Source organism: Callorhinus ursinus, unplaced genomic scaffold, assembly GCF_003265705.2.
Source record: "Callorhinus ursinus isolate GAN/ISIS: 27379988/994484 unplaced genomic scaffold, GSC_fseal_2.0 scaffold14, whole genome shotgun sequence".
Taxonomy (NCBI): domain Eukaryota; kingdom Metazoa; phylum Chordata; class Mammalia; order Carnivora; family Otariidae; genus Callorhinus; species Callorhinus ursinus.
This window is the reverse complement of record NW_027397076.1, coordinates 33,566,269-33,586,247: the sequence shown is the minus strand read 5'-3', so window position 1 is coordinate 33,586,247 and position 19,979 is coordinate 33,566,269. Positions and strand designations below refer to the sequence as shown.

Here is a 19,979-nt window from a genome sequence, read left to right as displayed (position 1 = left end):
CTCTATTTTTTAAAACAATAATAAATAAAAATAGGGGTCTGTTTAAAAATCATTAATAAAATTGCTATACAAATACGTTAAAATATTCTTCTAAATAAACTGAACTATTTAGATGAGCTTTGTCCAAAGAACTTCCCACAATGATGGAATGTCTTATATCTGCACTATCCTATTGGTAAGCACTTACCACTAATAAGCTATTGAGCTCAAAAGCAGCTACCAAGCACCTGAAATATGGCTAATGCAACTAAGAAGAAATTTTAATTAATTTATATTTGAATAGCAAGATATGGCTAGTGACTACTATATTACAGCAAATGTGGATAAAATGCCATAAGGAAGGTACTGAATTATTACTACTACTTAAATACATCAACAACTTAACATAAAAATTTTTAATTGCCTACATTCAAATTTTCACCTGGAGAACAATAAGAGGTCTTTAAATACCTGCTGCAGCAGCAATTTCTTCATCCGTGCTTGTCTCTGAACAACCAATCAGAGACAGATTATATGACAGAATGTCCTGGAATAGCTGTTTTCGGCTAAGTGTATAGTCTTGTGTATGCTGCCTAAAATAAAATGACAACACAGAAAAGATAATCATGTACATACCAAAGTTAAATAACCAAGACTGCCTTTTAGATTATAAAATATTCACAAATAAAAACTACTCACCACTGACAATCATCATCATTACATGTTCCTGTTAAATCAAAACGGCAGAAACACTGATCCGGTTCTATCATATTACTATATGATACCGAGCTTAAGGGAAGTTTTTCCTTGGTTCGATAGTATGGACTAAATCTAAAGAGAAGAAAGGTGGACAGGCACATTATGCACCATAAAGATTCCCCAGAAAATTACAAAATTTTTCATTTTTCTTAATTAGAATTTCTATGCCTTGAGCTTACTATTTATCTAAAAACTTAATCAAAATGAACTCTAAAAAAATAATTATCAACTCTAAAGAAACAGTTATCAATGACAGGGACAACTTTTTTATACCTAGAACACAAAAGATCTAAAACAGAAAACAACAAAAAACCCTGTATTTTAAAAGTAGTGTTTTCTGGGTGCCTGGGTGGCTCAGTTGGTTAAGCATTTGACTCTTGATTTCAGCTTAGGTCATGATCTCACGGTTGTGGGATCGAGCCCTGCAGCAGGCTCCCTGCTCGGTAGGGAGTCTGCTTAAGATTCTCTCCCTCTCCCGTTGCCCTCCCCCTCCTCGTGCTCTCTTTCTCTCTTTAATAAAATCCTTGAAAGTAGTGTTTTCTTATCACACAATAAAATGTTATATAACATTGGTATTTCTTTTTAAGATTTTACTTATTCACTTGACAGAGAGAAAGAGCACAAGCAGGGGGAGCAACAGGAGACGGAGAAGCAGGCTTCCTGCCAAGCAGGGAGCCCGATGCGGGGCTCGATCCCAGGACGCTGAGATCACAACCTGAGCTGAAGGCAGACGCTCAACCGAGCCACCCAGGTGCCCCAACATTGGTATTTCTTGCACATGTTACCAGCCAACAAAAAAAACTAGGGGAAAAGCCTATACTACCTAATAGGTGCTTTACAATTTTATGATTAAATCCTACCCACTTAACAGTCTCAGAACTTCCAGAAGTGACAACCTCCACAGTTAATCATCTGAGAATGTCTAAATCAATTTCATGAAAGCTGGCCAATGCATTACTTAAAAATTAAAACTTAAAAATTCTCATTTGACTCAAATTATGTTTCCTAAAATCCCTAACAGACCATAATCCAGAATTCTCCACAATTCCCCCAGTGACCAGAAATTAGGATTTGGTAAGAATAAACCCAGTATTAGCTAAACCTTACTTCCTGATATGGTTCAAATCTGACAAGACAATTTTATTTTCCCTAAAAGGACAAGTTCATTTCTTAGTCACCATGACACAATTATTTTTTTTCATTATCATGAAATATCCAAGGTTATACTGTCATTACGATCAAGGAGCAGTCCTGAAATTCAAGCTTATTGAATCTTTCTTTTATACCTGTAGGACTTAAAAACTAGAAGAGGACTATGGTAGGGTTTAAAAGGACACGGCTTCACTTCTGTTGTTTTACTCTGTGCTGTCACAAAATCCACATCCACAGAAATCTCCTGCAAAAGAAAACAATAATTACATAAAACAAATAAGGCTAGGGTGAATCCCAGATTTTATAAAGCATATGAAATGTTCAGTTACCTGACCATGCAAAGCCTTTTCTGTAATGCCTGTGGTAGTTTTCAAAATCAACTGTTTTAAGCTGTCAGCTTTTGAATATAATTTTTGTAATTCACCGATTTTTAACCCTAGGAAAAGTTCTGGTTTTTCCACCGTATTCTTAGTAGGTTTGTTGATGCATTCTTTGTTAGGTGTATCAGTGTGCTTAAGGTTAGGTTTAGTAAAAGAATTAGACTCTAAAAATGATCTTCTTCGTTCTCTGTTTGAACCAGACAAAATCTCATCATCAACATCATTTTCCTCAGTGTCCAGACTTAATTTATCTTGGGTCAGATCATGAAGTGATGGTTGAGGTAAAGAAAATTCGGGTTCCTCTTCCACAACTGGAGCAATATTTAGTTGTTCCTTTGCTTTAAGGGCCCGGGCTTCTTTTAGTTTCTGAATTTTCAGGGCATATTCATATTCTAGCTTTTGTAATCGTCTTTTTTCCATAGCAATCAGTTCTGCTGAATGCTTCCTGGGACTTGATATTGGAGAATTGTCTAGTCTCATCATTTTGTTTGGCTGGGGGAAAAAATGATATACAGATTTTACATCACTATGATTTCAGAAATAATTTTTGGTAAGATAAATGTTATCTCTACAATACAATGCCAACATTATGAAACTAAATCACTGATGAGAATAAAATAGTTTTACAAAAGCCCCCAACAGTTATGCCAGTTAATCTATAATCTATAAAAAACAAAAGCCAAAGCCAAAACAATAACTATAAAATAAAGCTTCCAAAATTGTGGATGTCATTTAAAAACAAAGCTTTAATCTTTCTGAATATGCAGGAAAAAACTTGAGTTGTTTTATACATCTCTTGCTCTCAAAAGTATCATGAAAACTTTCTCCTTTCCAAAAATAAAATATTCCTACAAACAACTTACTCCAAGGCGATCCTGTTCCAGTTTACGTTTTCCTATTTCTTTACTAGCCACTGCCTTTGCCCGAGCAAGCTCTTCCCCATACTTTAGAGTCAAAGCTTTCTTAATGGTAACACGTTGTTGAACTTTGTGAATCTGAAAATACAGGATAATTCTGGAAATGTAAATGTAACCCTTAGGAGAGGAAATACTTTCTTAAACACAGCAGCTTTAGGGTATTCACCTGAAAATAAAAATATTCCAATATTATGTCACAATGGAAAACAGTACAAAGGTTATACATTTTGATGGCTTTGGTTTATGGTTTTGTTTTACAAAAATGTGGACCATAAAAATGTGCAGTAAACATGAGACTACAATATCTTAATGTAAAAAAAGAACATTACTTGTTCCTGAAGCTTTTTTAAAAACATTCTGTTGACACTGAGAATTTTCTCTGTTGCCTGAAGCTGTTCTGTAAGTTTTGTAATCTTTGTTTCAGCATTTCGAACAGATTCTTTCTTCTTAGCTTCTTGCTGTACGAGATTCTTTAAAACAGATTCATCTTTCATCAAGAGAATCCTAATTGAGAAACAACAAAATTCTTATGTTTTTCTAAACTAGCAGACTAACACCATCAGAATAAAAAATTTACAAAGCAGTAGCTTGTTTTACAAAATATACTGACAGGGTGCCTGGGTGGATGGACTCTGTGCTCAGCAGGAAGTCTGCTTAAGACTTTCTCTTCCTCTCTCCCTCTGCCTCTACCCCACTGCATGCGTGCACTCTCTCAAATAAATAATCTTAAAAATACATATACTGATAACATACAGATAAGAATTTAAAAGGATGACTATTTTCATATTCACTAATCATACAGGTATTCAAATAGACATTATTACATTTTGCAAAAGCAACTATGGGTCTGACTGTTTTCTTAAAAAATCATTTAAGTCTGAGTAAGGTGAATTACGGTTGAAAAACCACTACTAGATATGACTGACTCTGACCATAAGGACTCCTGAAAGATGAGGACTCAGGATGGAAAACTGCTATGTTTAACATCATTTATAATGCTCTTAATATACACACAAATAAACATCTGATAACATAATCAAGCACACTTACAAAACTCTAACTCATTTTATCTAAAGCAAGTCAAGCCAAGGGGAAAAGGAAGTCTAAATTTTTAAACAATATACAGAAGTAAAGTTTGGAAATGAGAATAAAAACAGGACAAAAACATAAATTTATGGGTAGAGATTTTCATTTTCTCAACTACTGAATATTATGGTTAAAAAAAATGAAGGCTCTTTCCCAGAAGCTATCATATTTCAACAGTCACAACAACTGACATCTAGAAGGAATCATAAAGACAGAATATGTGATGGAATGGGGAAGAGAAAGAAAGAATTTTTTAAAACCTTTTCATTTTTTATTGAAGCTACTAAATAAATGGAACCTAAATGAATTTATTTTAATCTCTTTTAAAACATATACCATACCATTTCTTATTGATAATTCTGGAGATTCACGGTCACCATAGCATTTCATTTATAAAGCACATTTTTCAAATCTTAGTATCAGTAATGTCTTAACATTACTGTGTATCATATAGTTTGGCTAGCAGCAGGTTTTCTTTCTTAGTGCATAAAACAATGGCATACTTTAGAAATAATAAAATGCTGAAGACATTTATAAAGACTATTTAAAAAAATTTTTTTTAATTTTATTTATTTATTTCAGAGAGAGAGAGAATGAGAGATAGAAAGCACGAGAGGGAAGCGGGTCAGAGGGAGGAGACTCCCCGCCAAGCAGGGAGCCCGATGTGGGACTTGATCCCGGGACTCCAGGATCATGACCTGAGCCAAAGGCAGTCGCTTAACCAACTGAGCCACCCAGGCGCCCTATAAAGACTATTTTTAAAGGTATTTTATTTTGTTCAGAATACTTAATATCTCCAATGTCTTGTTCAGAAATGGAGAGAACATACTTCTGTTTACTTATAAAAAATTTACATAATCGCTAAGTCCTTGAGCTATCTATGGTGCCTTACCAAAACACTCCAAATTACATTGTTTTTCATAATTTAAAAAAATAAAGAGTACCAAGGTGGTTGTAAATTTCTACCTTTTTCCCTTCGTTAATTAACTATGGGTGGATGAACTTTTGAAGCTTGTTTTAAAAACCATTAAATTATTTATATATTGCTAATGATTTTTAACATTAAGAGTTAATTCATCACTGCAACCAATTTTCACAATCAAGCTTTGAGGTTTAAGAATTAGACAGTTATTAAAAACAGAATAAGGAAAGTCTTACCATCCTTGAACAGAACCTCCCCCTTACATATGTAAAATCACAGGGGGACTATCAGAACAAAACTCACAAGTGTTGATGTTAACCAAAGCTATTTTGTTCTTCATTAACTAATGATTTCAAGGTGTGTGGAGTGGAAAAGATGTATAGCCATAATCAAATATAACCATTTCTATCAAATATATGCTAATGGTCCTCATCACAAGAAAAAAATCTATAACTATATAGGTGGACAGATGTTACCAAACTTACTGTGGTAGTCATTTCATAATATACATAAATACCATATCATTATGTTATACACCTGAAACTAATATAATAATATGTCAATTATACCTCAATAAAATAACTTCCCCAAATATGCTAATGAATTCTATGATGTTCATTTTGAAGTTATATATTTTCAAAATTTTAAAGCACCACTCAAAAACAACACAGTAATTTCACAGAACATGTAAGTTTAGAATTGTAACTTTAATATTCACACATTCATAAAGCACCATATTTGACTATGTGTCTTATTGAACAGACTGGGTAATGACTATTTCCAACAATCAGGTCCACCTTTTTTTTTTTTTAAGATGTTATTTATTTATTTGATAGAGAGAGACACAGCGAGAAAGGGAACACAAGCAGGGGGAGTGGGAGAGGGAGAAGCAGGCTTCCCGTGGGGCAGGGAGCTCGATGTGGGGCTCGATCCCAGGACCCTGGGATCATGCATGACCTGAGCCAAAGGCAGACACTTAACGACTGAGCCACCCAGGCACCCCAATCAAGCCCACCTTTAACAACAACAATATGCTTTCAATAAAGGTATTTCAAAAAGATGTCCAAGTTTTAAAGAAAATTCCAAAACAAGGAGTTTCATAAATGTTTTTAGCAATGAATAAGCCATGTATATATCTGAAGGGAAACAAATCTCCTTTGAAGTCTTGATATATTTATTTAAGATTTTTATTTATTTATTTGACAGAGAGAGACACAGCAAGAGAGGGAACAACAAGCAGGGGGAGTGGGAGAGGGAGAAGCAGGCTTCCCGCCGAGCAGGGAGCCCGATGTGGATGGAGCTCGGTCCCACATGACCTGAGCCAAAGGCAGACGCCTAATGACTGAGCCACCTAGGCGCCCTTGATATTTTTATTTAAACATTAATACTATTACTTTATGTAAATGTGCAATTCAATAAAATGATAGCCTTCTATAGTTTTACCAAGTATGAAAGAATCTGTAATCATACAGTATACCTGTTATTGACATACAACCACAAACATATATCATCCTAATATAGGAACATTTAAACACGTATCAGTATTTAATCAGAAAAAAAGGCTCACCTATGTTTTTTAAGTTTTGCTTCTGCATCTGTAACCTGCTTAGTAACCATTGCTATTCTGCCAATCCCATCAATTTCCACATCAGAGTTTGCTGGGGATGATGAACTGGTCTTCAGCTGATCTGATTTAATCAAACGCTGTTTCTCTCGACTAAAATAATCAATAAAAGTAGATGAATTATACCAAAGAATAAACTAAAATTATCTTTAAAGATCTATCCTATTTCATAAAATAAAAATATTAGTTATACTAATAATGATGACCAATATGCATGACCAAGCTGGCATTCAAAGTTGATGGTCTGCACAGACTAAGTATAGAGTTGTCAAATCACTGTTTTACACCTGAAACTAGTGCAACATTGTGTGTCAACTACACTTTAATTTAAAAAAAGAATACTGCTGATTCTACGAAGTATTTTTTCAGCTTTAGAAGTATAGTTGACAAAATTATATGTTTAAAAGTGTAAAAAAGTTGACAGTGTAGTTCTCCTTTATAACAGCTTTCATCTTTTTCCAAGCTGTTTATATCTCAGTGCATCACTGTATTCAAGTCTATACATGATCATTTGGCTCCCCCTACTGTGAGTTATAAAAACATGAACTCTGCATCTTGGGTAAAATCAGCACCACTCATTTCCCAATGCCAATAAACTATATAAAGACTAAGTTAAGTATTGAAATAGCACATACCTTTAAAGTTAGTTACAAAAAATGCCACTTACTTGGCTATCTCTTCCTTTAACAATCTATATTCAATCTTCTTTTCTTCAGGCAAAGCTTCAGGTGTTCGCATGGGATCATTTTCTTTTTCAGATTTTGGAGGTACTTTCGGTTTTGAAGCTTGCTAGAAAACAGTTGAAGTCAACCAGATCAACAGCTTCTAATAGTCCCACACCGAGATTTACACTTTACTTCGTAACCCAGTGCACATTTAGGTATTTAGAAATAACTTCATAATTATTTTCTATTTCTTTTCTTAAAACAATGCAGCCTGTTAACCACAACTTAACTGTACGATCCACTAAGCTCTACAGTTTTAAAATAATCAAACTAAATCATATGTAACCAACATTATATACAGTAAAAATAGGGGTAAAAGTTGTATTTAGGTTATGTAGTTTAATAAAAACTGTTTTCTAATAATGATAGAATTTTCAAAGCAATAAATTTCCTTAGTACAGAGGACAATTATCCACTCAATTTTTACTATTTTGAAAAAAGGACTAGTCAATTGGAAAAAAACAGATTTTTAATGGTTAAATCTAATTAAATTTATACATTCTTCATTATGTAAAGTAATAAATAACACAAATACTTAAAATATTTCCACAATTCAATATGTTAAAAATCTAGACCTCTAAGGTCTAATTTTCAGGAAGGAAAAAAAAAGCTTTAATGACTATCAATAAATCTTTCTTTTCATTTTTCATTATTGCACTTACCTCAGCAGTTCGTCTTGCTTCTTTAATCATGGACTCCAATCCACCGAAAACACTATTTGTTGACTTGGAAGCCTCTCCATCAGACTCACTGTCATCTGAATCATTCAGTGTTACAACCACTGACTTATGCTTTGGGAGCTGAAAAGATAATATATGTTACTTTTGATGACAAAAGCAACTATTCTTTTCTTGGCTCTACTTCAATTAGACTTGTGTGGCCTTGGATAAGTCATTTTAACCTCTTGAATTTCAATTCCTAAAAATAATGGACTCCAAGTAGATAGTCTACGGTTTCTTATGGTTATGCTGCATAACTAACTTTGTCTCACTTCACCAATACTGGTTATTTGCCCACCACATAAAATATTCTACGTTTTCAGTCTTTGTAGACACTACTATGATCACCTTTCTCATTGTTTTACTTTCTCCAACTTTCTTTTTTTTCTTTATTTTAGAGAGGAGGGGAGGGCAGAGGGAGAGGGAGAAAGACTCTTAAGCAAGCGCTCTATCCCACAACCCCGAGACTACAACCTGACCCGAAACCAGGAGTCGGATGCCTAATCGACTGAGCCACCCAGGCACCCCATTTTCTCCAACCTTCTGTAAGAACCATAATGTCACCTAAATTAGCTATCTTACAACCAAACAAAAAATTAATAATTCTACATAGTTATTGACAAAACATTTTGGCTTTTGTGGTTAATATACAGAGGGTAAGTGGCCAAAATGGGTTTACCTAACAGAGGCAAGATTTCAACTTGGCTTTCCTCCAGTTACTTTACTTCAAAGCCATTGGAAAACAAGGTAAAAAGAAATTGTCATTGCAATCTCTTTAATGGACATCAGTAAACATCATAAATAAATTCTGCCATTACAGTATAGTCAATAACTGGAAAAATATGAGCAAAACATAAACAATGATGGGAGAAATAAAAAATATACATACAATTTGCTAAAAGTAACTCTAGAACAAGGAAAATCTGAATGGACCAATTTATATAGAAAAAAACTGAAAAAAAAATGGCAAAGGAAATAATGAAAATATTGCTTCTCCAAAAACATTATCACTGAACTCTACTAGTTTTCAAGTGTAGAAACTGCTCCCATTTCACTATAATAAAAAGTAATAAATTTTTACTTATATATGAATATATGTATATATATAAATAAACTAGGAGTTAGGGAATAAGACTGCAAAATTTCGTAAAAATTTCTTACAAACTGTTTAACAGTAGGATTAAATATATTGCTTATTTTTACCGAGATCACAGTTCGTGGAAGACGAGGTCCTCTGTGAAACTTTGGGTTCTGTATCCTAGGCTGAGATACTGTATTAATACTGACTATCGACAGATTGCTTCTTGGCACAGGCTGTGAATTGTTCAGAACTGGAGGTGAAGGTGGGTCACTATTACTGGATGTTTCCTAAATAAGGAAAAGAGAAATATGAAACATTTTTAAATAAAAAGAAATTTCTGTCATCTTGAAAAATCTGGGGTAAATTAACTTCAGACTTAATCACAACTTTACTGAAAAGCCCAATGAGTCCCAGAGAAAAGCAAAGCTAAAACTAGGGTCAAGAGCACCACCTAGAGGTTCAGGCACCTAAATTACCTCTGGCTTAAAAGCTCTTTTATTTGCAAGAGATTTAAGTAGCTCTTCTCGAAGCAGCATTTCTTCCTCCTCTTCCTCATCTGCAAAAGGTGGTTTTGGAGGCTGTTCTGGATCTTCAGGTGGGAGAGGCGGTAAAGGTGGTAGAGGAGGTAGAGGTTCAAGAGAAACACACAAGCCTTCCACATAAGGCTGGCTCAAAGGTGGTAAAGACTAGTTATTTTTAAAAGAGAAGAAATAATTACAGCACAAATTTTACAAATTTCAAATTATCTCTTGAGCAACATTAAATTTAAAAAGGTAAACTTTAGGTTATTACTTTAGTTGTAAGCTTAAGTGAACTAAGTGTCCTGTACATCTTAAAACTAAACCAAATATTCAACCATGAAAAAAATATAATTTTTGCAATTAAAAAATCAACAATATTTGAAACATCTAATTTGCGAACTTTAAGGTAATTATATAAACTTCTCCATTCCCTTTCTTATTTTCACTCAGTATTCCAAAAGACAGAAATCAAAGTTTACGGGGTCCCTCCTCTAGATGACTACCTGAAAACAAGTGAAGATATTGAAAACCAAGAACATATGATAGATATTTAAAAACAAAAATTAGGCACTAAAGGGATTCTGGAAATAGTCCAGAGTATCTCAAGAACTGTCAAGAAGAATCTCTTAAATGCTTGTGTGATGGCTTCTTAGAGATTATTTATAAAGAAAACTAAATTTATATAAATCTCTGAGTTTGGATATATTTTTGTTTCGAAGAACTGCCAGAATTTCCCTTGGCATTTAGTTCATCCATTCTCCATTTCCCAAAAGGAAACATTTCAAGGAAGAAGAAAAAAAAAAGTTTCCTCTCACTCTGTGCCCTAATATTTCCCTCACCTTACTTAAGCTTCCAAGGAGGACATCAGATGTCCACCTAGGAAGTGTGAAATGGCTGAGAGATCCAACGTGGTCTGTAGGTTCTTTCAATCTAGAAATAACTTCAGAACTTTTACTTTATGATTCCCCCACTTCCTTTTTCTTTTTTTTTTTTTTTTAAATGAGGGCCTGGCAGTTCTTTTAAAAGGAAGCTGGAAAAAAAGAAACTAAATTCTACATACAACGTTCTCTAGCTGAAATTTCAAATTAAAAATAACTGTATTCATCAAAAGAGGAGAAAGGAAAGAATTCATTTCTGGAAGTATCGTAATACACTTAAATCCCAACTGCCAAAGAAGATAATGCGAAACAGTAGATAATCTTATTCTGCTTTGGAATAAATTCTTGGAGTAGCTACTAGCTGAGAAGGAAAAAGGAAACATGCTAAGTATTGAAAGAAAGTACACGAGATTAAAAATTAGGTATGAAAAATATCTCCCAAATGGACCCCCTACCAGCACATAATTAACCATCTGTTCTACAGGTTTCATAGCTATCGATTTTGGTAAACAATTCTAATTTAAGCTCTCTTCAAACATTAACTACTTTTAGTTACATGCTAGTTTTTCAAAACAAATTAGAAAAGACACAAAACAACAGAATAATTTTCTTAAAAATCACATCAAATCTCACTTACAGAAACCTGAGGTGGCGGAGGCAAAGAAATAGATGGTGCTGGAGAAAAATACCCCAGTGAACATTCAGAGAAGAATGGTGGTTGCACCGGTGAAGGGGCTGTAAAAAAGTTTTTTGTTAAGAGTTTACAAATGAATATACTTTGAAAGGAATAAATTAAGATTATGATATGTTTGAAGAAATACAAATACATCTAAGCAGAGTACAAATATAGTTAACCTCCATAAGACCTCCCCACCTATTCAATATTGTCCTTATTTATCGTAAAGTCAGCCTTCCAACTTCAGTTGACAATTAGTGCCTTAAAACTCTTTGTTCACTCTTCACTCATCTAACAGGAAACAGAGCAGGAAAGACAAGAAACACACTTTTTTTTTCTTTTTTACAAACATATTTTTTAAGGAATAATAAAACAAAAAATTCCCCTGAATCTGCTAACGTGTCCTAACCAAAAGACAAACAAAAAACAAACCAGTAATGTAGTAATTCCATTCCTCCCTTTATGTGGAATGAAAAAATGAACTACTTAAGTTGTATAGAAAGCGAACAGTAGGAATGAAAAGAACTACCTACTGCCGTATTTAATCAATTAAATGTACACTTTGTCACATTTAATAATTCTGAAATAGTTACAATTAATGCATCGGAATTAAACTGTTAGCATTTTTTTCTTTCCTGGTAGCAGATAAAAATAATTGTACATTTTACCTTCAGTGGTTTCTTACGAGTCAGTGAAGTATGGCAGATTCAAAGACTACTCTTGCTACCCAGTAACTATATAACCTCAGGGAAAAACTAATGCTTCTTCTTTATCCCAGCTGTCTCACAAGTCAATATGGCTCTTACCCACATGATTTATACGGTTGACTTGTGCCCAAGTGATACCATTTGAAAATACATTGCCTTTAGAACATTTTACTTCTTAAAAATAAATACCTGTAGTGAATATAGCAAAAAGATACAATTTGACAAAGCTGAATAAAGAGTACATTCTCCATTAATTTTTTACAAAATTCTTCTGAAAGCATAGTTCATAAAATTATTTTTTAGAAATAAAAAGTATTAATACTGTCAGTAGTTGGAAATGGCAATGAATTATCTTGAAGAACCTGGAAGTAAGAAAGCTTAATACTGACCAAAGAGAGTTAAACTTTGAAATCAAAACATAATATGAAATTATCAAACATAAGCCTAAAAACAGTAATTAAAAAATAAGCACTTTTGGTAAACATTACCCAAATCATATAGATTTTTCTTTGTTTCTGTCTAGACACACTAAAGTTAAGATTCTCATTTTTATCTGTTCACAATATGACCATAGGGAGAAATACATTGATGATACGATCTTTCAAGTAAGTGTTCCAGTTCCTAGAATGCTAAATGCATTCAATTATCTGCCTCAGTTATAATTAAAACTTATGTTTTAATTAGTGAGAAAATAGGTTTCCCACAAAATCACCCCTGAATATCAACTAGAGCAAGGCTCTAGCCCTCAAGAAGAGTCACATCCTAGAGTATGCAATCTAACTGAAGTACTGCCCTGACCAGTTGAGCCTCTACTGAATGCCACTAGTAGTACCACTTACCATCTCCAAATTCCTACAGAGTAACATCACCAGAAGGAGAAAGAAAGCCCAAAAACAAGAAAGATTTTTTTTTAACTAAAGCATAAGATATCAAAAGTTTATTTTTTAATTTAAAAGCAGTGTTCTCACCTTCCCCACAATCATTTTTTAGATCAGTTAATAGCAGAGTTTAAACACTGCCTTTTTATTTAAATGTTATCTAGAAAGAAAGACCTGAAAGAAAGGTTAATATTATATATTTGAGGTTTGCTGTCAAAGTACTCCATTAAATGTCTATGGTTACACAATTTACCAGCAAACATCACTTTCATTACACATTTCTTTCAAGCTTTTGGGTCACTTTACGATCATTTTCCATTTATGAAAATTTGTGAATATGTGAATGTTTCAAGTTTTGGCTCATACCTGGAGAATTGGTTTCACTATCTGTATCCATAGCAACTTCTTCATAGTTATCATATTGATAAATGCCTCCTCCACTATCAGTAGGTTGCTTATCTAAGGATCGTCTTAGGTCAGGATCTGAAGACTAATAACACAAGATATTTTTCAGTTTCAAAGCATTTTCTGTCTTAGTCTATCTTAGACTAGAAATTACGAAACAATTGATAGTTATCCTCTAGGGAGTATCAAAAATCATATTCCTCTGTAAAGTAAGATGACACCAAATTCAAGTTTTATGTCATCAAGATTATATTTTAGGGGCACCTGGGTGCCTCAGCTGGCTGAGCATCTGACTCTTGGTTTCAGCTCAAGTCATGATTTCCTGGTTGTGGGATCGAGCCCCGCATTGGGCTCTGTGCTCAGTGCAGAGTCTGCTTCATATTCTCTCTCCCTCTCCCTTTCCCTTACTCACTCTCTCTCTCAAATGAATAAAAATCTTAAAAAAAAAAGACAATATTTTAGAGCATTTTGAAAAAATCCAGTAACATCTTAGTTATGAATACACTGATGACAGCTGAAAACTAGAAATTCTTAGGTGATATGTTTGTGTGTAGTTTTTTTGTATTTCTTACAATGCTTCACTCACGGACAGTTCACAGCTAACAAAACCTATCCAGATTGATGAGTAATGTGCAAATTCAATACTTTTCTCTTAAAAAAGATTCTAACAAAGTACTTTTTAGAAGTTCAAAGTATATTTATAAATTCCTTGCTTAAGCAAACCTAGTTCCTGACTCCCTACAATTAATGAGCTCTTACTCTTTAACATCCCTCTCTTCTTCGATAGTTCATTCACAAGTATAATTTCAAATCTCAAAATTCTGAAATTTGTCACTGATAATATATCACTAGATCAATATTAAATCTCCAGTTTACTGCCTGACACCACCCATAAAAAACAATTGACAATCATTATCAAGACTTCACTTAGTAAAGGTTCACAAATGCTAAATAACCAAAAGAGCCACAAGCACTAAGGCTATAATGATTTAACTTTCTTTAAAATAGTCCAGGCCAATTAGTCATGACACACTTTTAATTCTACAACACTAAACAAATGTTAAAAAAAAAAAAAAACTAATGAAATTCTGCCCTTATACTTAGGGTATGGCCATTTTTACGATAAGTCCTCACTATAATTTAGTAATCCTACTTTTTTCTAAATAGATAAAGATGAAAAAGCCATAAGCAGACTTTGCTAACCATAACTTTTATCTTTCATTTTTTCTATTTCTAATATCTACAATAGAAAACTCATTTTCAATTATAACCAACCTTCCCTTCTCCCCCAAAACGTTACAACAAGTTCTATCAAACACAAGCACTCTGTATTTTTTCTTAGCGGACTGTATTTATGAAATAAGACAATAAGGACACTTAAATTTGAATAATGTTTTGATTTTATATTTTTACACTCTTTACCTTACTTCTTGATCTCCTCTTTCCACCAACCAGTTTCATGAATCGATTGTACTGCTCTTCCTGATTTGAGAGATCTCGAATTTTTCTAATTTCTTCTTCTCTTTTCCTTCTCTCTTCTTCTTCAGCTTGTTTCCGCTGATCCTCTTCTTTCTGTCTTTCCTGTTCTTTTTGTTGTTGTAGTTTCTTCCATGCTTTTGTTTGCTGCTTCCTTAATGCCTGCTTAGCTTTAAATAAAAATACAGAAACATCAGTAACTATTAGCTAGAATTTTCTAGATAAAAGAAAACGAGAGCTTTACAATTTATTTTCAATATCATTAAATCAAACATACAGCTGCTCTTCCAAGTTTTGTTTATATAGGGCTGTCCCCCATTCAGGGCCCTATAATTCCCAAACTCAAACCTTTCTGAATTAAAATCTTAAAACTATATTGATATAGGAGATAAAAAAATTTAACAGAAATGATCACCTGTAGTGCTAACTTTTTTGGCTGAATGTGTTTTTGTACTGGTTTTAGCTTTTTGCTGTACAGTTTTTGTCTTAGTCAACTTTTCTTTGCTTTCTTTCATCACCTGCTGTTCTTTTTGTTGCCATTTTTTACTAGCTGACTGAAGAGCCAAAAGACGAAGCTGTAGTTCAGACAGTTCCTCTTCATCTTCACCAAGTTTCTTTAAAAAAAGAAATAGTTGTAACTTTTTAGTTCTGTTATTTGACCTTAAACATTTCACCAAGTCAAACCCTTCCAGGGATCAGAATTGAGAGTTAGTTCTAATGCAAATATTTAAATGGCAATATAAGTAAAATAAGGAAACTAAACTACTTACCACAGCCCTACACCCTAATCCAAACCCTATGATATAGACAGAAGATCAACCTGTGGAGGGTGTGTGTGCATATGTAAATTGAAGGGTTAGAGGGGATGAGTGTAACTGATGGAACAGGATGATCCAAAAGGGAAGCTAAGGGTCAGAGATCAGCATTTAACTGAGCTTCCCGAACAAGAAAGTAAAAATCTGATGACAGCAAATGCAAGAAAAATTCGACCGAGGAGATCAAAAATGAAGAATGAAGCGGTTCCATAAACATGTGATTTACTAGTTTTACAAGTAACACAGAGAACAGGTACACTGAATGTCAAGACTGAAATTTGCAAACTTTAAAAAAATATATACATTTTATAATTCTCTAGATTTACTTATATTTAAATGAACATTACATGACCTAAAACTACAGATACTTAGAATATTTAAAATATTTTGAACACCCAAGATTTTTCTTCAGGGAAGCTAAGACAGGAAAATAGGTTAAGAGTGAATGTTTGAGGGGTGCCTGGGTGGCTCAGTCGGTTAAGCATCTGCCTTCAGCTCAGGTCATGATCTCAGGGTCCTGGGATCGAGCCCCCGCCCCCACATCGGGCTCCCTGCTGAGCAGGGAGTCTGCTTCTCCCTCTCCTTCTGCCATTCCCCCTGCTTGTGCTCTCTCTCTCTCTCTCTCTCTCTGAAATAAATAAATAAAATCTTAAAAAAAAAAAAGAGTGCATGTTAGAAAGCTTTTTTCCAGTTGAAATATCCTCTTAATTTTTTCACTCTACCTTTTTAAGATAATTTAAAAAATCTATTCTCTACTTTTTAGCTAAAATATAATTGAAAATGTCAGGCAAACTAAGCACAGATTCTTAATTGGAGTACATGGATATGGTGGGGAGAAACGTATTGGGAGTCCTCTGGCCTCCCCATCCTTTGAAATTAAATGCAAAACTGTTTTTCTTTTCTTTTATTTCTTTTATTTTCTTTTATTTATAGTATAAAGGAGGAGGGAATCAAAAGAGACTAAGACTCAAAAAAGGTTAAGGCCCACTTACCTATTAACTTTTGCTTATACGTGAATTATAATCACATTTTGTCTAATATTCAATTAAATTACTTAACTCCTAAGCATAAGGAAAACAGTGGGTCCTTCCTACTGGTTTCACTTTACTATGAACTATTATAAATGCCTAACTGAATTGCCACCATGTATCTCACTGCTTCAGTTTATCCAAACCAGGACAGATACCCTTTCCACTGTTGGGAAATATATGTAACAAATCAGCTGAAAAAATTATCTTTTTTTAACTCTAAGTCACTTAAACATACCAAATTCTACTACTTGGTCCTGCAGTTCTAGAGCTGTGCTACCCAATATGGTGGCAATGAGCCCCATGTGGCTATTTAAATTTAAATTAACTAAAACTGAATAAGAAATTTAGTTCCTCAGCCACACTAATCACATTTCAAGTGCTTAAAGGCCACATGTGGTTAATAGCTACCATATTGGAAAGTGCAAATAAAGAACATTTCCATTATCATAGAAAATTCTATTGGTCAGTCTTGATCTAGAGTGTTTAAAATAAAGCTATCATCACTGTTCCATTGAGACTTAAAAGTCTCTGATTACTTTTTGCAACCACTCCTTTTGAAATAAAAAAAAGTTACTGATTCTGTCATACAACTATATGCTACTTAAAGTAGCTACCTGATCAGCAAGAGCACTGAACCCCATTTAACTCCTTGCTCTGACACTGAAGTCCTACATAACTTTAGGCAAGTCACCCTTAATCTACCCATATGAATCTTATCTCATCTGTAAACCAAATAATGTCAACTTAATGTATGAAGTTATTGTAAGGACGTTAAAAAATATAAACACATGCATGTGTGCGTGTACACATATTTATCTGCTATATTATCAATCTTAAATTCGGAATCATCTCTTTCCCAAAGCTTCTGGGCTCTTTGCATCATTTTAATTTACTCGTAAAAATTAACTGAAATCTTAAAAGAAGAAACTGAAGGTATTTCAGATCTCTAATTCAACAAAGAAAAGGCTAGGGCTACTGAGAGCTATTACATGTCAAACACAGTGCTTGGTGCTTCTGTACTTTATCCTGCTGAACCTCACCACAATCCAGAGAACAGATGACATCAAACTCATTTTGTAGGAAAGTAAATAGAGGCAAGTAAAGGCAAAGAGCTTACACATGATCATTCAGTTAATAAGAGGAGAAACTAGAATTGAATAGCAGGTCAAGGTCTAACTCCAAAAATTTCCCACAGAGGATAATCCCCCACAAGCAGGAAAACAAAATCTCTGGGTGAAAATTAAAGGTTTCAAAAAACCAACAAACAAAAAAATCATCTATGGATATATATAAAAAACACTTCAGTTAAATTCAATTTAACTGAACCCAGCACAAAGATACTGAAGGACATCGCTCCAGATTTTATTATTAATTTCACCTGTTTCGTTTTTTCTTTTTTAAAGATTTTATTTATTTATTTATTTATTTATTTGACAGGAGGAGAGAGAGAGCACAAGTGGGCAGAGCGGCAGGCAGAGGGAGAGGGAAAAGCAGGCTCCCTGCTGAACAGAGCCCGATGCGGGGCTCGATCCCAGGACCCTGGGATCATGACCTGAGCCAAAGGCAGATGCTTAACCGACTGAGCCACCCAGGCGCCCCTCTCTCCAGATTTTCTTATCTTTAAATTATGTCCAAATGGAGGTAATGATGAAAGAAATGATGTAAAGGAAATGAGTGGAAAGCAAGACAGAATCTCCTTTCAAAGGAACAGAGCAAAGCAGTATAGAATCAGTCTTACAGAGACACCCAGTTCCAAAAAGCAGGATCTTACCTTTTCAGATAGAATGTCTGAGGCACTAATTCTTCTTGTTAAATTTTGTTCTTTATCTTCTAATCCTTTAAAATAAAACAGCATATTTTGAATACTCTGAAAAACAGCTACCATCAATTTAAAATAAAATGTGTATGATATTCATTAATTATTTTAAGGGGTCTCTCATTTTCACAATCTCTGACCAAGAAGGAAAGAATGCTATTTGAATGAAAATCTGACCAAACCTTTCATATCAGCCTCATTCCGAAAATTATCAGGCAATATGATTCAAAATATTAAATAAAACTGTACCCTGATAAAATGACTTATGAACTAAAAGTAATTAGTTCAATAACAGAATATACATTAAGCTGGCAGTACCTTATGAGCACAAAGCGACCTTAAAAACAAGTACAAACCATAAATTTCAAACTATAAATCTAACTTTACACAAAGTTTATAAAAGCAGGTAATTGTTTAACTCACCAAACAGGTAGTTAGGCACTGTGCTACCACTGTTAGGGGTCTCTACAATACAATTATTTCAATTCTGACCCAATACTTCCAAGATGAAAATTGGTTTTGTGCAGTCATGCAGTACTTTTAAAATTATTATCCAGAATTCTAAACTGAGCTAAAGACAATCATCAGGACATAGGTGGTAGTTAAAACCATATAATTAAGAACACCCTTGGAGAATGAACACAGAGGACAACAGTTAAGAAATTACAAAGGAAAACTATTAAGAAGAAAATCAGGTTATAAGAAATTCCAGATGTGTATGGCATTACTGAAACTCCCAAATTTCACATTTATCAAGAAAAACATTTCTGAGTATAGTAGATATGTCTACTCCCTATAGAATATTCTCAACATCGTGGCCTGAATGGTCCTTTGAGAATATAAAATAAATTATACTAGTCCTTTGCTCAAGACCCTGTAGTAGCTCACATTTCATTGAGAATAAAAAACAAAATTCTTATGAGGCTCTACCATGATCTATTCTTCTCTCCCACTATTCAGCACCCCCACTCTCTTCTTTAGTGGCAAAGGCCTCCCTGTTATTACCCAAATATGCCAGGTACCTTTCTTGCCTTAACAGTAGTTATTCTAGTTCATGGATTCTCAAACTTTACCAGGTATTAGAATCAATAAGAAGCTTTGTTAAATATAGATTGTTGGGCCCCATCTCCAGAGTTTACAATTCAGCAGATCTAAGACAGGGTCTGGGCATTTCCATTTCTTTCTTTTTTTTTTTTTTTAAAGATTTTATTTATTCATTTGACAGAGAGAGACACAGCAAGAGAGGGAACACAAGCAGCAGGAGTGGGAGGGAGAAGCAGGCTCCCCGTGGAGCAGGGAGCCCGATGCAGAGCTGGATCCCAGGATCCTATGATCAAGACCTGAGCCGAAGGCAGAGAGACGCTTAACTGAGCCACCCAGGCGCCCCCTTTTTATTTTTAAATTTTTTAAAAGATTTTTATTTAGGGTGCCT

At 34.1% G+C, this 19,979-nt stretch overlaps 1 protein-coding gene across 2 annotated transcripts in view; it reads right to left on the bottom strand.

Annotated features, from left to right (window-relative positions):
- Nucleotides 1-19,979, bottom strand: part of ZFC3H1 (zinc finger C3H1-type containing) — a 64,873-nt gene that overhangs the window by 33,164 nt on the left and 11,730 nt on the right. For both annotated transcript variants that reach the window (XR_003210335.2, XM_025882697.2), the window contains exons 3-18: nt 18,503-18,567; nt 15,301-15,499; nt 14,832-15,055; nt 13,371-13,494; nt 11,381-11,478; nt 9,821-10,030; nt 9,467-9,631; nt 8,207-8,344; nt 7,487-7,608; nt 6,763-6,912; nt 3,517-3,691; nt 3,134-3,265; nt 2,220-2,762; nt 2,025-2,134; nt 679-810; nt 451-572 (exon numbers count right to left, since the gene is read on the bottom strand). Coding sequence is in view for 1 of the 2 variants with exons in the window: in XM_025882697.2 (XP_025738482.1) it covers nt 451-572; nt 679-810; nt 2,025-2,134; nt 2,220-2,762; nt 3,134-3,265; nt 3,517-3,691; nt 6,763-6,912; nt 7,487-7,608; nt 8,207-8,344; nt 9,467-9,631; nt 9,821-10,030; nt 11,381-11,478; nt 13,371-13,494; nt 14,832-15,055; nt 15,301-15,499; nt 18,503-18,567 (2,709 nt within the window). In the remaining variant the exon portion in view is untranslated. The remainder of the gene's footprint in view (nt 1-450; nt 573-678; nt 811-2,024; nt 2,135-2,219; nt 2,763-3,133; nt 3,266-3,516; nt 3,692-6,762; nt 6,913-7,486; nt 7,609-8,206; nt 8,345-9,466; nt 9,632-9,820; nt 10,031-11,380; nt 11,479-13,370; nt 13,495-14,831; nt 15,056-15,300; nt 15,500-18,502; nt 18,568-19,979) is intronic.